This window comes from Festucalex cinctus, chromosome 14 (genome assembly GCF_051991245.1).
Source record: "Festucalex cinctus isolate MCC-2025b chromosome 14, RoL_Fcin_1.0, whole genome shotgun sequence".
NCBI lineage: Eukaryota > Metazoa > Chordata > Actinopteri > Syngnathiformes > Syngnathidae > Festucalex > Festucalex cinctus.
In genome coordinates, this window is record NC_135424.1 from 6,335,688 (window position 1) to 6,353,204 (window position 17,517).

The following is a 17,517-nucleotide window of genomic DNA, read 5'->3' on the forward strand; positions in this document are numbered from 1 at the left end:
AATTTTTTTTATGTTGTGTGTTTGAATAGGGAAAATATTCTATTATACTGTTCTTTATTAAACCATATGCGTTATAATTGAAAAAAATTTATTCAGTTTGTGCTGCGCCTTCTGCACACTTTGGCCACGAGGGGGCAGTATAATACAGCCCGACATATTAAATCATGACTACACTGGGATTCAGTAATCTGCGATATTAATTTCGTATTTTTTGTTATTTATGTTTTTTTATATGTGAAACAACAATAACAAAATAAAAATTTCCATGCCACATTGAACTTCAGCAACATTTTTTTTTTATTAAAAAAAATAAAAATAAAAATAAAAAAAGGCAGCATATGGTCTCCCACATGCCTGCTCTAAAAATGTCCATAGGTGTGAATGTGACTAAAAGGAAAACAGAAGTCTTGGTGTGGTACAAAGTATTTTTATTATAAATGTTGAAAATACTACAGTACATTTGAGGTTATACTTCTTAGACAGCATACGGAAATGCGGTAACAAAAAATAAATATATCTGCACTGTGCGATATGCATGGATCCAAGTATGCGAGTTCCATCCTGTTAGATTTGACTGAGAAACAGTCGGTGAATTAGGAATACATAGGAAGCCATCATCATCTTATTGTTAACTAGGTTTCGGGGTAGTCAGCTCAACTTGTCACTGTACATTACTTAATTAGCAGGGGAATGGCTGGAGTATAATGTTATACTAGGCATATCCGCTTGTCATGTAGACTCCTATGGCATCAAATCACTAGTTTGTGACTAAAGTATATTTATAGAAGTCGTGGCATCTCAGCTAAAGCACAATGGCTATGGAAAGCTGTTTGAGCATTTATTCAATATCCTTGATAGCAAGTCTTTGGGCTATTTATACAAACTTTAAAGGGTAACAGATCAATGTTCAACAGCTGTGAAATCCTTGAGATCTAATACATGTTCAAACATCTCATACTCTAGTAGATGGGGGCTACAGATGATTTATATTTCCTTTAAAGTCCATGCACTAGTATGCTCTTTACGCCCACTAATAAGATAATTCAGTGTACCAGTAGAATGACTTTTGACTAGAAGTGCCTGGTTATCAAACAGTTTTATGAAACGCTTCAGCATTTATTTTGACATTTTAAATGCTCACATGGCTTTGATATCAAGGACAACCAATAAAAAATGGTTTAATAGCTTCCCATACTTGCAACATTCATGTCAACTAGTGCACAGTTTTACCTCGCAAAGTAGTGAGGACAAAGATCATACTAGTACATATATTAAGCTGGATATCAAATAAATGCTCCAAGGCTTTTCCGGCATCATCGGCCACATCACAAACCTTACTTTTTTTTGTTTTTTGTTTTCTTGAAATAGCTTAGCTGAGGAGACTAATAGCTCCAGTGCAGATACACAAATAGAGGCACAGTCTACATAGAAACAAGCCTCTGCTAAAGATTGTCACGGTAACTGAGCATTTGACGCTGGTCAACTCATGAACCAGAAACCTAACAGATGTCTAAAAATGTCAAATACTGCGTGTTCCGTTTACATCCACAGTTTCGGTCACTTTAGGAATTCAGACAATAGTAACAAAAAAAAATAAAAAAAAATAGTGGAACCAGGGCAAAAATGCCATTAGTGTTAAGAAAAGTGCCACAGTTGTGCCACAAAGTGTTCATTATTGTTCCTTCATTTTAGTTCAGGGATAGGGAACCTTGGTCAAAAAAGTCCTCGGAGGGCCTCCTAAATTTATGAACATTTTTCTAAAAGGTCCTCTGATGTTTGTTTTTCTGTATATGGCCCATATGGTGCTGTAGGCTCCCCACCTCTGCTTTAGTGTTTCTTCATTGCAGCAGTTTCCTTCTCTTCCCGGATTGTTTAAGCCACTGTGTGTATATACTGTACTGTATGTACACGCTACTCACAAAAAGTTAGTTATATTGGGCTTTTAGTGTGAAATTCCACAATGAACCGAAAATGTATAACCCTCACAGGTGAATCAAATTGAACCTTCTCTAAACTGTAAAACGCACATGTCAAACTGTTTCAATACTTTTTGCACAACCTGCTGCTCTCCATTAAGGAGCTGACTGGTTTTTGACCCATGAAAAATTTCAAAGGACATCCACTTCTATGCCTTTCTGTGACTCATTCAGTCTGTGATCCTGAAATTTTACCTAAAAGCCCAATATATCAACCAAGTAGTGTATGTGTGTACGTGTTAGTGTGCATGTTGAAATGTGCAGGAATCCTTAAGCGAGGCTTCTCTGTCGTGGCTTTATTCTCGGGTACAGCTGCAGCAGGCAAAAAAAGATGACAACCAAGTGTTAGTAAAAAATGCAAATTGTGGGTGCAATAAGTGATCTTCACAGTCTACTATTGTCTTTGCGAATCCTTGATGATTAACAAGCCAATATTGAAAACAACCAAATTGAATCTAAACTGGCTGTTTTGAACCAAAATATCTGACAAATACAGTGTTTGAAGCCATAATTATTTAAGACTTATTTCTGATTCTATTCATGACATATGCCGGCTAAATTTTATGTTGTGCAGCACAACTAGCTTTGGGTGCTCCATTTTTGTCTTACCCCAAGAAGGTTGCGGGGAATGTAGCCCTCTTTGTCTCCCAGGCGCGCCCACCACCACTCAATCTCGTCCTCGTCTTCTCTGCGGACGACTGTCATGCAGTCCCCCTCGCGGAACGACAGCTCGTCGGGATTCTCCCCCGTGAAGTCCCACAGGGCGTAGACCACGCCCCTGTTCATGATGCCCATCTTCTCTTGAACACCTGGCCACAGAGGGGCACACAAAATTGAGCCCTTTGATATATCAACCTATAACGCATAAAATTTTTCAATAATCACCAGACTGATCATTTCTATGCTGTTTTGCATTATGTTAACATAAAGCTATCAGACTTTTATAAGGTTTTAGTTTAACATTTTGCTGTTGAAATATACAATGTTGATTCTTTTTCATTTGTACATGTTGCTGCTCATAAATTAGTATTAATGAGGATTCATTGGAAAACAAAAAAAGTCATTTCCGACTGACCGTAGAGGAACTGGGAGCACTGGGTGTAACCTTCCTCCATCTCCTCGCACTTGTCGGCTGCCGTCTGCAAGTCGCTGTATGTCGTGTTGAAGACGGCCGCTGCCGACTCCACTAGGAACTTGCACACCTGAACGTTGTTGCATGAGGCGGCGCAGTGAAGAGGCGTCCTGAGGTCCAAGAAGAGAGACTACGTCAGAAATTGTGACAATGATATATTCAAAACAGTTTTGTTGTTGTGTTTTTGCTCTAACCGGCCAACCTGACTCCAACTCCTGATGTCAAAGCACACATCAACACAAAAATGATACAGTACTTTTTTTTTTTTTTTTTTATATAATGTACATACACAACACAATGAAAAAGGGGAAAATTAAATCAAGTCAAGGTACCACTTAAGAATTTGTTACTTCACAGATAATGTGAAAGTGTGTCCTGACAACATATGTAAACGCTTACATTTTCTTTTAAAGAAAAATAGTCATTTTTGTGGCGGTGGAATTCCATATTAGTTTGGTATTATAGGGAGAAATAAAGCAAAACCCAGAAGAAACAAAACTTAAAAAAAAAAAAAAAAAGAAAACAAGAAAATGTTGCTTTAAATAATCTATCATTTGTTCTCCAAGTGACAAGGGGACATATTGATTAAAACTGGAAATCTGATTTCATCTTTATGAACTAACTCACCAGCCGTCACTGTCTGCAGCGTTGACGTTGACGCCATACTGGACGAGAAACTTGACAATCTCCGTGTGTCCGGCGCACACGGCGTTGTGTAGCGCGGTGATGCCTTCGTCGTTGGGCTGGCTGGGGTCCTCCACCTGAGCGTGGGGGTGAAGGAAAATCAAACCTGAATCTAAAAAAACAGAGGATTGTGCATTTTTGGTTTGAGCGTTTACCTCATAAATAATTCTCTGGACCAAATCGAACTCTCCCTCCAGAGAGGAGTCGAGCAGCAGGGCCAGCGGGTTGAACTTGACTCTCATGTTGTGGTCGATCCGTTCCGAGCCTTGTTTGCGCAGGTTGGTCCTTTTGCCCTTGAAGAAACGACCGTAACAAAACAGTGAGTGTCCTGCAAGGTGTCCGCGCTCAACTGAGAGAGGAGGGCGGGATGTGATTTTGCACAATTAAGCCGAGCCTCAAGAAACAACTTTGCCTCTCTTAATTGGGCGTTATGCAACCTGATTAGCCGGACAAAGAAAAGAGACGGCGGGGGTCGAGATAAATAGGCCACAGCATTGATTTATAATTGGTTGCCTTTTTGCGGTAAAACCTACACAAATCCTCCTCTGACGGTGGGATCACAAGGACGTGTAAATTGGTGTTTATTTTTAACACGGTGTGTTTAAGGGAATAAGGGGGAGTGTGGAAACCTGTGAGAAAAGTAGGCTGAAACTCTACTTAGTACAAGTAGAATAAGGACCGTTTTTATCCAAGAAACAATAGCACTGCGTGATGGGGATTATCTAATTATATAACATTGACCCAGCTCAAATCGGGTTGACTCAACGAATCTTGACCAACCAAAAAACGTGGAGTGATTTACAAAAACGTTATTTATGTATTGATTTACTTAGTTTTCTGCTCTTTTTCAAGGTAATGGGGTCAAGCCAGTGTTTGGTTTTCAAGACAGTCTAAAATTGGGGTTTGAAGCCTTGGTCAGTGTTTCAAATGAGATCCCGTACCAGTACCTAGTTTTTTTTTTTAACATGAAAAAGCTGCCCTGCCGTTTGTTCAGAGCATTCAAGGGCCAATAGGATATCTTGGCTCAGCATGCAGTGAACACATCACACATCAGTGAATGTCATGCACAAGCAAGACACAAGATGCTGCATCCAAAGTCCTATATGGGTGTCGGAAATAATGGTATCGGCATGTTACTTGTTCGAACTTGTCGATGCCGATACCACTGTTTTCATGCATTATCGGGGCCTCTCCTGTTACTGGTATTGGTATCCGAACAACACTAGTTTAAAAGTAACGTTTCAAACCAAGGTTACAGTTTCAAATTGGAATTGAAGCCAAAGTCGGTCGGGGTTTCCAGTCTGGTTTAGTTAGTTGGCCTCTAGCCAAAGACAGTTAGGGTTTTGAATAAAATGATAAAGTTTGGGTTAGGATTTCAAGCACGAGTTAAGGTTTCCAAAGTAGGGTTTCAAGCCAAGATGACATATTGGTCCATACCGGTGGCAGAGCAACCTGACCCGTGATTTCAGGTGCTTTCATATTAAAGGTGTCCTCTCCCAGGCTGTCCTGCTCTGCTCCGCTGGGGTACGGAGGCGGTGGGTAAGGTGGAAACTCTTCCAGGAAGCCATCCGGAGGCGGAGGGGGGAAGTTGGGGAGCAGGTTGTCCAGACCAGCAGGGGGCGGCGGGGGTGAGAGTGCGTCTTCGGGGCGAGGCGCCGGGTGTGACGGAGGAGGAGGGGGGATGATGTGTTCTGTGTCGACGATGGAGGGCGGCCTGGTTTGTTCGGCGGGAGCTGGAATGTGAACGTTTCCACCTGGGAAATGGGGTCCTTCCAGAGATCGTCCCACATCCGATGGGTGGCTTTCCGTACTGCTCAGGGGGCCAGGAAGGTGTGGCCCAACAGGTACCTCCGCCCCCTTCTCTGCTTCACCAGGAAAGGTGGGAGTGCTCGGTGTGATCACTGTGGTCTCCATGGCTGCCAGCGTGGTTTTCTGATAAAGGAGCTTCTGGATGTTGGGCCCCGCGGGTCCCTCCGGCTCCGTGATGGAGCTGCGCTTCTTCAGGGGCCTGGGGGCATTGTAGAGCTTCTTCCTCAAGGCCTCCAGGTCGCCATCGCTCTGGTGCCGGTACGGGTTGGAAATGAACGGGAGTAGCTTGGTGGGGCTGAGGGGTCGCGGGATGCGCTCTGTCTCTGGTTGGGTGCCCTCGGATGGACTGGGACCCGTGTGACTCGCTCCGTTGTGGTCCACCTCGATTTCGGGCGCTGGGGAGCGACGTTCCAGGTAGGGGTTCTCTGGGTGCTGGGAGGCTCCACTGGGAATCACCGGCTTTCCATACACTACAATAAGACATATCGTGTTAGCAATAAGACACCATGAAAATGTAAGTCCCTGAATGAAAAACACACAAAACCCATTACATAAAGTAATATGTGAGCATGTTTTTTTTTTTTTGTGACAGGCTTACCACTGACGAAGCCGTTGGTGCGGCTCTGGGACCGGTTTAGGGCCCCCTGGATGCCAGCTTGCTGGGTATACATGGAATAGATGGAGCTGGTAGCGAGGGTCTGCGGCTTGGAAGACGGCAGCTCCGGGGTGAAAGGCCGCACGGTGGCTGCAGGTGGAGGGTCCTGCTTCGGGGGTAGGGGGAGTGTCTGGCTCTGCGAGGGCGGGAGAGGGACATGGCTGGGCTGGGGTTGGCTGCTGTGTGGCTTAGCTTTCGGGAAGGTGCCCGTGTTGAGGCCCTGTTTGCCATACGGGATGACATTTGGGCCTTTTGGTTTGGTAGGCACGGGTGGTGGGACCTTGACCGGAGCCTTGGGAGCAGACTAACGTGACAAGATGGTGAAACCCATTACATACACAAATCATACACTTCTGCAAATGTTGCAATGATATTTGCTTTCTTACCTGAGCATCCCTGACCAAGTCATCACTGCTCTGGTTTTTGCGGAGTGAGGTGGCGGGAACCTCGGTTGGTTCAAACATGGAAAATGGACGTACCTTCTTATCCCTCTTGGGCTCTGTGTCATCTAATCACAACAGCAGAAAAGACACTTATATGTAGTATGAGCAAAGCTGAAAGGAAGTCATAATTTTGTAGGCATTTTGGTGCTATGGCTGGGCAATATGACCTTAGAATAAAACTTTTTTTTTTTTTTTACAAAAATAGATTTACAATTTAATTTTTTTCCCTTCAATCAAAACAAGATTCGCTTTGTCTTTTTCATTTTGTATTTGCGTTATTTGTCCTGACATCAAACAAGCTTTGAGACCTTTTTTTCTAGCAAGAATTAAATTGTATACTTTAAAATCCTTTAATTGCCCAACACAACTTGTTACAGCTGTATATTTTACCTTGGTCTTTATGGGAGTGAGATGTCATCCGTGGGAGTGTTGAAGAAGCCGGAACATGGCCATTCGACTCCAGTTTTGATGACTGGTACCCTGAAGGATACACATGAACGCGTGTATGAATAATAATTACAGCCAGTTTGTAGGAGAAGGCACATTTATTGGAGGATTTTCCCCATTACAAAGAGACGTTCCAAACTCGTCTTTTTTTGTTTGTTTTTTTAATAAATTTTGTTAGCTTGTGGAATGTAGATTTAATATTAGTGTTACGCGACCAAGATAGCTCGCATCTTGGCAAGGGTCTGTCATAGACTGATGTAACAGAGAATCCAATAACTTTTTCAAAATATTTTTTTACCTCAGATAATGAATAAGCCAAAAATATTAAGTTTTGAGTTTTGAATTCTTTCAAATACGTGGCACTCGGACTACCGTGACACAACCTTACTCCACACAAAAACCAATAAAGGCAGAAATTAGTGGGGATAAAAAGCTTCAAAAGCACTCAGCAAAATAAAAACACAAAAACAAAAACAAACAAAAATGAAAACAAAAAATATCAAGTCAGAACATCAATCTTTTCTTCACTCACAAAAACAATAGCTATGAATGGAACACCAGTGTGAAGCGCAAACAACGCTTTTTCTACCTTTTCTCTTGGCTCGAAGTTCTTTAAGAGGCTCAAGTAAGAAAATGGCTTCTGAGGAAGATGCATTCCAAAGGATGGGGGGGGGGGGGGATAATAGAAAAAAACAGTATGGCTTTAGAGCTGGACATGTTAGCTGGTCTTTGAAAGGGCATAACATGCTACAAAGGTCACACGCAATAAATAAGTTTTCAAATCCAAATCCACAGCTCGCCATATGAATGCAACATGGCTGCTTCAGGGAAGATTGATATCCTGGATATGGACAACACTTCCGGTGTCCATTAGAGAATACAGCACTACATTTAAAATATGAAATGAATTGTCACCCTACAAGATACTGAGGCTGTGATTCAAGAATAATAGAGTAAGTTAGCTTTTTTCCCCCCAAAGAAATAACTGGGATGGAACAAAGAGCATTTAATTGCTTTGTTTTACCAATCTCAGATCAACAAGGTCACTGCAAAGCAAGTCAAGAAACAAAACAAAGCTCTTTTGAAAGCTGATAATGATTAGGAACAAACACGGCAAACCAGGAGGTTAACTCGCTACCTTCTGAGCTCAGTGTGACGTCACAAACATTTGAGGTGTCACATCTCTCTGCTCCTGCTGGGGGCAGTACAGTCTGGTTAAATGTCAAAAGTTGGTCTATAAGATTTATTTAAATATGGTCATGTGTCATTTTTGACTAGTTAATATAGTGCTGAGCGGGTTTTTGGACTAATGTACATTAGATTTTTGGATGCCGCTGATTATTGTCCAGAAATTACGGTAATGCAACAAATTTCACAGAACTCTTGATAATGTTAACAGATTAAAGAACGAATGTAAATTAGAAGGAGGGCCACACTGGTTTGGCCTTTAGATCTGCATCCAATGTTCACTCACCTGTTGCGGCCTTGCTCTGCAGATCGTGCGTTGGCAAGGTGGAGGTGCCGTCCGGGTAGGCTGGTTTTACAAGCAGCTCGTGACGGCCCGAGCCGCCGCGGGGCAGCGTGGATGACTGGATGTACGGGCCGACTGCTGCCACACGAGATGGACCGCCTGACTGCTGCTGACTTGCTGGGCCATCCGCAGGTACCTGGGGATAGGGGGAAAAAAAAAAATGATTTTCATTTATTATTCGGATATTCTGTATGAAGTGGAGGATAGCCAATTAAGACTCCAACACATAAAATAGAATGACAATGGTTATTTACAATTACCGTTTGGGGAAAAATACAGCCACATGTGGAGCATGCTGAGGTTGACTAATTAAAAACAAGAATGCAAACATTTTAATCTATGTATTGATGGCAACATTTAAAATGTGAGTGGTGCCTTTTCATTAATTTGTTCAATTAAAAACAACAAAAACATAAAGTGCATAGCTACCCTAGTTCACGAGCACCAAAACATTAATTTTCCTTCCCGCTAATAAATGCCCTGTATTCACTGCTGTGTTAGGATATAATATTACTACACTAATGTCAAACTGTCAATATAGGTCCATGAAAAACTAGACTGATAGGTGTAGTGGCTCACTACACCTATCACGGTTCTGTTTAAGAGCCACTAAAACTTGTGCAAAGTCAAAATGCAGATACAGGAAAACAGGGTACAGATGATCCTGCTCCAACGCTAGTTTTGATTACCTGAGGATGTGTGTCTTTTGAAGCCCTCTCTTTACTGGGATAGCCATTCTTGGGAGAACAAAAGCACAAACATGCAACAGCAGTTCACAAAAATAGTTTCTATAAAGTAATATTACCACCGCACTTAGGTTCTGCTGAACTCTCTGACTCACAGAGGAAGACCAGCATTAGTGAGCCGTGTGTGTTATACGTCAGCCACACAGTGGTTGTTGAGCTGGAGGAGAGAGCAGCTTGGGATGGATAAAGTCTTTGTGTGGGTGTGAAAAAGGCCCGCTCATTGTGATTCCGGGCAGGGTGGGTGAATCACCTCCTCGCAAGAACCTTTTCTGGACCTCCCGTCTCGTCCTACTTTACTGTTCATGCAAACAATTAAATGGGCCTTTACAAGGAAAAATATACTTGAGGATGATTATAGAAAAGTGCTATTTTCAGTAGTTCAATTACAAAAATGAAAAAATTCTGAAAGATTCTTTAAGACACAAAAAGAAATACCTTTTCAAAATGCCAATTTCTGGCTAATTTTTACTTTTTTCTTAAAAAAAAAAAAGTTTTTATTTTCAAAGTTCTTTAGATGGTGAAAATTTAAATTATGGTAAGCAAACGATCATGAAATGTTTCAACGTGTGAAGAGTTTCACTTTAAGTTTCACACAAAATTCAAATTTATTGTTAGGCACCTGAAATGATCCCTTCTGTTGAGTTCATTCTAATCAGTTAGTTACTCGCATAATTTAAAATGGGGGAAAAAAAAAAGATCCCGATACTTTCACATGAACAAATATTCTGAATGTCTCCGGTTCGAGTCCAGGCTCGGACCTTCCTGGGTGGAGTTTGCATGTTCTCCCCGTGCCCGCGTGGGTCTTCTCCGGTCTCCTCCCACATTCCAAAGACATGCATGGCAGGTTAATTGGGCGCTCCGAATTGTCCCAAGGTGTGCGTGTGAGTGTGGATGGTTGTTCGTCTCTGTGTGCCCTGCGATTGGTTGGCAACCAGTCCAGGGTGTCCCCCGCCTACTGCCCAAAGCCAGCTGAGATAGGCGCCAGCACCCCCCGAGACCCTTGTGAGGAATAAGCGGTCAAGAAAATGGATGGATGGATGGAAATATTCTGAATGTCATACGCAAACATTTATTAAATGCTTTACTTTAATGCATGTAGTTATGTTTACTGCTCAAACAACTTGTACCTTTCACGTACCCATATGCTGTCAGCTAAAGGATCATCTGCAGTCAATTAATTAGTTAGCACTAACTTTGACAGCACTATTTTAAACATTAAAATTAAATATATACTATATTTTTAAAAATCAAATTTAGAAAATGCCAATTTGGCCTGCAACATGACTGAAGAGTGAAGAGCTATAAAATTATTTAATGTAGAACAACTGACACAAATAAAAGTAAAATATAACTCAATTCTTAATATATTAGCATCTAGAAGAATCAAATCAGTCATGCCATTTTGGCAAAAATACAAACATTTTGTTCTGAAGGCAAATTCTATTATTCATTTAACAAATTCATTTCTCCAGCAAGCCTTTTCTAGAATGTTTTTGTTTTCCCTGTTCAAAAAAGATGGGGGCGTGCACTTTAAGGAAAAATGGTCAATCTCGCCCTTTTCCTGTTGCAAGCCAGAGAAGATAACATCTCCCCTGAAATTACGGCTTGTCTGCAATGTCAGCAGGGCACTTGTAAGTCCACTCGCATGTTGTCGAGTTGTTTCCCTCCAAATGGGACTCAACAGACAAGCTGAAGTGGAACACGAGTGGAACAAACAGCAGAGTCTCACCCAGGAAAACAAGTAGTGCACTGCACTCATATTGTGTGGTTCATTATTTGCCTTCCTCGCTAGATTACAAATTTTTAATACTGCTTTAAAACATTCACCTCATGCAGCGGTACATAAGGGATGGGCCCATTCCCCTTTTAACTTCAGTAATAGTCATCCCCCCACAGTGTAGAGAGAATATGTGCATTGGAGGGTAGTACTGTTTTATCCCCCGGTTGAATGTGTTGCTGCTCCCTGTGTGTTAAAGTAGCAGTTGTTTCAAGGTTTCAGACTCTTTGATTGAACATTTCGGTGTTAATTTTACATTTCATTCCATCTTTTAATGTGTTTAACGTGTCAGTTTTATAGGAAAGTACAACTAGGAGTGTTTGTTTAACGTGTTAGTTTTACAGTAAAGTAAAACTAGGAGTGACAAACAGATTAAAGTAAGCACCACTGTTATTTGGAGAACTGTGACTACCGTAGTCTCGCATTTCTCGACAGAGAAAGAGTCATAACAGGCACATAGGAAGACTATCTTAATAAGCCCAAGTTTAAATATGCGTGTTTTAGTATGGTTTCTCTATATCATGGATTTCCACCTATCACAGGTGAGTCTGGAACATAAATGGGCTTCACTGTACAGAAAACTTCTAAGTGCAAGTAACAGAGTATCTAGTGTTCAGTTTAATTTAAAAAAAAAAAAAAAAAAAAAAAAAAATAAAGGGGCCACTAGAGAGCGCTATGATCAAAAGCATTCCTGTATGTGGTCAGCTAGTGACCTCGATTAAAAATGGTTGAATAATGCATGTGATCCTTACAGGTACGTTTTCCTTCTGCTGCAATGCCGCTTTCTTCTTCCACAGCCGATCACGGAGCTCGTTGATCCTCTTGTCCATGGCAGCCGCCTCCATGTTGCGCTTGTTCAGGTTCTCACGCTGCTGCTGCAGTTTCGAGTTTTGGTCCTGATTGAGCTTGTTCCTCAGCTAAGACAAAAGAGTTCAATCAGACTTAAGTTATGCTTTTAATGGATATAGCCTTAAAGTAACATCTTTTTCCTAATTTAGAATTTTAACTGATTATCATTGTTTTAACAGCATTAATTTCATTTATTTGTCTATGACTTGTATTATTAGCTGGCATGTTCCATGATTTAAATAGTATACGTCAGTGTATGATGTCCCAGGTTTTTTTGTATGGCTTGGCTGGTCGACATTGTTTATTGCTAGCTCTCTCACGTTGTTTTCTAACTGTGAACTCGCAAAAAGTTGCAACTCGGAAGCACATCTCTGTGGTCAAATGTTTCAAGCACATCGATTTAAAAAAAAAAAAAAAAAAAAAAAGTAAACTAGATCCGTTATGTTCTAACAACGGAGACTGCAAAAACAAAAAAAATTTTTTAAATTTTTTTTTTTATTGACCCGTTTAAGTTAAATTCTATAAATTGCCCAGTCAAAGCTGTGACTTCGTTTGTCTTTCCAAGTGCACACCTGGAGCTCTTTGTAGAGACGTTCCAGTTCAGCCACAGAGCTCTGGTTGTCATTGAAGTTGTCCACTTTGCCACTTTTGAGCAAGTCCAGCTGTCGACTAAGCTCCTCCACCTTGGACGCGGCCATGACCAGCTCCCTTTGCTTCTGCTGGAAGAGGTTGTTCATCTGCTCGATTTCCTCCACTGCACAAAAACGGAAACCCCCAGCGGGTGGGGGAACAACAAATTATCCCAATTGTATTCTAGATTCACATCCATCGTAGCGTATTGATGAAAACATCACATCATAACACATCCGATGGTTTCAGAATCTTACCGAGTTTGCCATTGCTGAGGCGTTTCTGCTCCACTTGGCCCTTGAGGGCTCGAACCTTCTTGAGGCGACCCTCCTGGTTCTCAATGTTGTCGCGCAGGCGCTGCAGCTTCTCCTGTTCGGAGGCCTGCTGCTGATGGCGCTGCTCCTGCTGCTTCAAGTAGCGCAAACGCTGCTCCTGGTGGCACAGGTGGCAAAAATACTCACACACTGCGCGAATGCGTACTCAAGTAGAAGTAGTTATTTGAATTAAAAAAAAAAAAAAGGCTCTGGAAAAAGGAGCATTGAGTCAACTCATGAACTTACCTAAAAGTCTAAAATAAAAATAAACATTTGTACAAAGCTAAAATGAATGTTTACTGTCAATTACATGCCCATTTTGTTAACTTGATAAAAACTACACACACAAAATACTTATTGTGCTCATAATGAGAATACGTTACATTGTTGGCATGATCTTTATACTATCCAAACAAAGTGTTCCCTTATGAAATGAGGAGCAAATAAATGCTCAATTCACTTTATAGAGCACTTAAAAACGGGACCTGAAACCAAGTGCTGTACATAAGTAAAGATCAATTTTTTTTTTTTTATTACATATTTTTCTTTAAAAACATAACATCAAAACACTCCATCAGCGACTCCGTTGTGTCCTTATGTTGGCTTCATGCTGTTCCGCTATTGGCCTGCTGGTGGTCTCAATCTATGTTTTTTAGATTACATGGAGAATGTTTTAAACGCCAGGATCGGGTGGGTTTTTAGGCCGGTACAAGACAACACATTCCCCCCGAATACTTCTTGTGGCCAGAAAAATCAAACAATTCATTACTCAAGTAGCAATAACTGAGATTGCAGTCACTATTCAGGAGGACCACAAATGAAGAGGAACGTTATTTACCAGCATCAAGGGAATGCTTTTGTATGAGCCAGTTTGACATGAACCAGCTGTCTGCTAGAAAACGTGAGGAGGAACAGGCTCGGAGACAGTTTGAGGCCATGTTTGCCGATGGGTAATTCCTGTTTGTTGACATCCGCGAGTTCTGATGATTGCTTCAAGGTACATTTCTTGGCTTATGCACACGTTTCGATAAATGGCAGGTTCGGGAAAGAGATCATGTTTATTAAAGCCGCATATTAGTCTGTAATAGCGAGAGGGTGTAATTTGGAAAGGTGCAATATTATCAACTCTTAATTTTATTTTACTGTGGTTTGTCTAACAGCATGAACAAGACACCTGACACATTTCATGAGAATTCATAAGAGGAATCCATCTCAGGCGTCTCAAATTCTAAACAATTCATCTGCTGTGATTCATCATACCTGTAAAGGAAAACCTTCTTGTCATTTTCTTTTTTTTTTAACCCCAGTCCTCCTTTAATCTCCTTTCACTATTCTTTCATCTGCTTGGTGTTACTTTTGTCACCACTGCCGCCACCACCACCACAACCACAACCACAACCACTTAAGCTCTTCATCCTGCATATCCAATCATCTCTACCAGCCCCAGTCTGGACTTTGATCTTCCGACTCCTGTGCTGGTTTGTACCTTGGAAGCGAGGAGTTGCTGTTGGGCTTCGATCTGCTGCTGCTGCCTGGCTGCCATCTCCTGTAGCTCGGCTAAAGTCATGTCCATTCTGGGAGTTGACACCTGGGGAAAAAAAAAAAAAAAGATGATGCAAAAATATTGATTGCAAATACATGTGGCTGACATTGGCCGGAATCCTGATACCTCCAAAATTATGACTTTTCAGGATACCACAAAAACATGATTTTTCAATCATTAACATTGCACCTTCATACAAAATTGTATGTACATAGGTTTCTGCCCAACACCAGCGATACAATTATGATACCTTTTGAATTTTAGTGCCCAAAGAGTTCTAAGTCAAAAACCACCAAAAGTGACACAATTTGTGGAAAAAAAGGGCTCAAAAGTCAAACAGACTTGCATTCAAATCATATGCATTAAAGACTAAGGAGATGCTTTCATTTCATTTTCATGAAACAGTTTTTATGTTCTATTTACACTTCTAAGATGGTTTTGCATTGATTGAATGATAATGTTACGTGATATACTGCGCAAGAAGTTTGCTATTATCAAGGCAATGTTTGCACACATTTATTATTGTTACTTTAAAGACAAAAAAATGTTCTAGAATTAGAACTTGAAAGTCAAGCAGACTTTGGAGGTAAAGTACAGTACATGAACAAGCAAGTCTTTGTACACATGCCCCCATTTAATTTCTAATTTGCATGTATATTCGGGATTAATTAGTTCCCTTGATGCACAGTATAGAGAAATGAGATAGTGGGTCACATACTTTATGTTAACATACTGTGCTTCAAAGACAATAAGCAAGTCTGTGGTCTAATCAGACATTGAAGCAAATGTGGATTTAATGAGAGACGAACATGGGGTTCTTTTTTTTTTTGACCATCTAAAAAAAATGTATATACTTTTTTATGATTCAAATTATTCGATTACTTGTTAACTCCTGCCATAGCAGATCAAGGTCCTTCTTACTAACTTCAAGCAACTTTATTTTATTTTATTTTATTTTTTTTTAATGTTTGGATCAATTTTTTATTTTTATTTTTTAAAGTGAGATTGGCACTCACCCCATTCTCCATCCTTCTGTCAAGGGGGCCTTTCACCCCATTTCTCTTTGGTTCTAAACCTCTGGACCCCCCTAAGGAAGCAAAATGGTAGAACACCCAGTCAGACATGAGTATGTAGAAAATGGAGGAAATAATAATGATAATAATAATAATAATAATAATAATAATAATTGTTCCCCTTTACAAGCAGCTCTGACAGACTCAACAAAGGTGCATACACAGTAATGTGTGGGCATCTCTCTGTTATCCTTCAGGTGCTGCAGTACCGGAAGCACATCAGTCGGTAGCAGTACAAAAGGCTGGCTGCCGCTCAATGATCTCCCCTTCTCCGGGAAACAACAGCATTCTTTGTGACTGGCAATCTCGGGATTTAACTTCATACATAACCAAGCGGCCGGTGGGAGGGCGCCGCAAGTACGCATTCCTACATAAGGGGTGGGGAAGCTACGGACCGTCGTAACAGGTTGCTTACATTTTTACAGCTAGGGAGGGGACCATGCAGTCTATCTTCTATAAAGCCCTGCCCAATGAGCAAACCCCATTTAGCTTGCATAATAGCTTTTGATGACCCTTGTCGTAATATTATGGACATTACTTTGGCAAGTCAGGTCAGTCAGGTTAACGTAAGAGCCAAATAAGACTTTTTTTTTTTCTTTTTTTTTTCTTTTCTTTTACCCTTACTTTTTTGCCTTCTTCGTAATTACTGCATAATCAGCTAAGTGATCCAAATCCATTCTCTAGATTAGGAAAGATGACACAGTCACAGACTACGACAAACCAAAAATAATTTCCTTTAAAATAAAAGAAATAGGCATCAGGGGACAGTGTCATAAATCCAAGGCAGAGGTGAGCCAACTGTGGGAAAATAAGAGGGGCTAAGATAACAGGAAGAGAAAACAAGCGTCTAATCTCTAGCCCAGACTCAAGCGGTGAGGGGGCAAAATGGGCTTAGTTACGCAACTAAGGGTTGAGAGGATCGCATACCACCAAAAATACACAGGTTTTATGTGTTCTTCAGGAAAACAGAAAGGTAACGAGCTTCTGCCAACTTGACTGGGAGACATTGCGTTCTAATCCCCCTCAAACGGTATAGCAACATAAGGTCTATAGTACAGTGTTGCCTTGAGATACTAATGATCCGACTTCCGAGCCTTTGGGAATACAAACCATTTATTTGGATGATTTTTGTACATATAGCACTTTTTTGATTATAGCACTTTTTATAAATATTTTGGCATTAAGTACAGTATCGGCCATTTTGGACAGTCACGTGATCATAGTGACGTGTCGTAAAACACACATTTCTACAAAAGCAGTACAGCCTCGAAGAACTCTCCAAAGATTTTGTTGTCAAGCCGAAAGCGGGGATAAAAGTGGCCGATAAGAACTTTCAGCCGCCCGGCTCATAGTAAGTCAGAATTGGGGACCGTCTACAAGTTGCGTGTTACAGAGGCTCAAATTAGCAGTCAATTCACCGTTGACATTGTTCACTCCGGAAATGCAAGTTGTGGACCGTCCCTAAACTGGACGGCAAACATCCGGGTGACTTTTACTCTGTTAGGCCAGCTACATGCCCACATTAGGAGAGGCCACACTTGATAATACTGGAAAATGAGCTATTATTATTATTATTATTATCTTCATTTGGAAGATGGTGAGCAATTTAAAAATAATTCTTTATCCTCTGCAAAGAAAGACCGACTATTACCACTACGTACTGAGCTATTCTTTACGTGTCAATTGATACTGAAATAAGGTATTTTCATGACACTTTACCAGATAAAAACATCAATTTTCCTCTTCTGTGGAGTGAAGAAACGGGGGGGCGCACACTTACCAGATTCCCTATTTGGGGCTCGGTTGTGACGCAGAAAGAAGCGCACCTCCGCTCTGTGTTGTCCTCTTCGTTGGAGCACATCCAGCATTCGCTCTCCATCCCCTACGGCTCGCTCTGCAACACGGAGG

At 41.1% G+C, this 17,517-nt stretch overlaps 1 protein-coding gene across 2 annotated transcripts in view; it reads right to left on the reverse strand.

The window, feature by feature from the left end:
• Positions 1-411: 411 nt before the first annotated feature.
• LOC144000889 (apoptosis-stimulating of p53 protein 2-like) overlaps positions 412-17,517 on the reverse strand; it is a 28,557-nt gene continuing 11,451 nt past the window's right edge. Inside the window, exons 4-20 of one of the 2 annotated variants that reach the window (XM_077494638.1) lie at positions 17,390-17,503; positions 15,553-15,623; positions 14,480-14,581; positions 12,937-13,111; positions 12,622-12,803; positions 11,953-12,117; positions 9,367-9,414; positions 8,621-8,813; positions 7,090-7,179; positions 6,643-6,764; positions 6,200-6,560; positions 5,230-6,071; positions 3,948-4,085; positions 3,736-3,869; positions 3,052-3,218; positions 2,586-2,785; positions 412-2,288 (exon numbers count right to left, since the gene is read on the reverse strand). In XM_077494638.1, coding sequence (XP_077350764.1) covers positions 2,247-2,288; positions 2,586-2,785; positions 3,052-3,218; positions 3,736-3,869; positions 3,948-4,085; positions 5,230-6,071; positions 6,200-6,560; positions 6,643-6,764; positions 7,090-7,179; positions 8,621-8,813; positions 9,367-9,414; positions 11,953-12,117; positions 12,622-12,803; positions 12,937-13,111; positions 14,480-14,581; positions 15,553-15,623; positions 17,390-17,503 — 3,146 coding nt within the window. In that variant the 3' untranslated portion in view covers positions 412-2,246. The remainder of the gene's footprint in view (positions 2,289-2,585; positions 2,786-3,051; positions 3,219-3,735; positions 3,870-3,947; positions 4,086-5,229; positions 6,072-6,199; positions 6,561-6,642; positions 6,765-7,089; positions 7,180-8,620; positions 8,814-9,366; positions 9,415-11,952; positions 12,118-12,621; positions 12,804-12,936; positions 13,112-14,479; positions 14,582-15,552; positions 15,624-17,389; positions 17,504-17,517) is intronic. The other variant, XM_077494640.1, reaches the window with a different exon arrangement.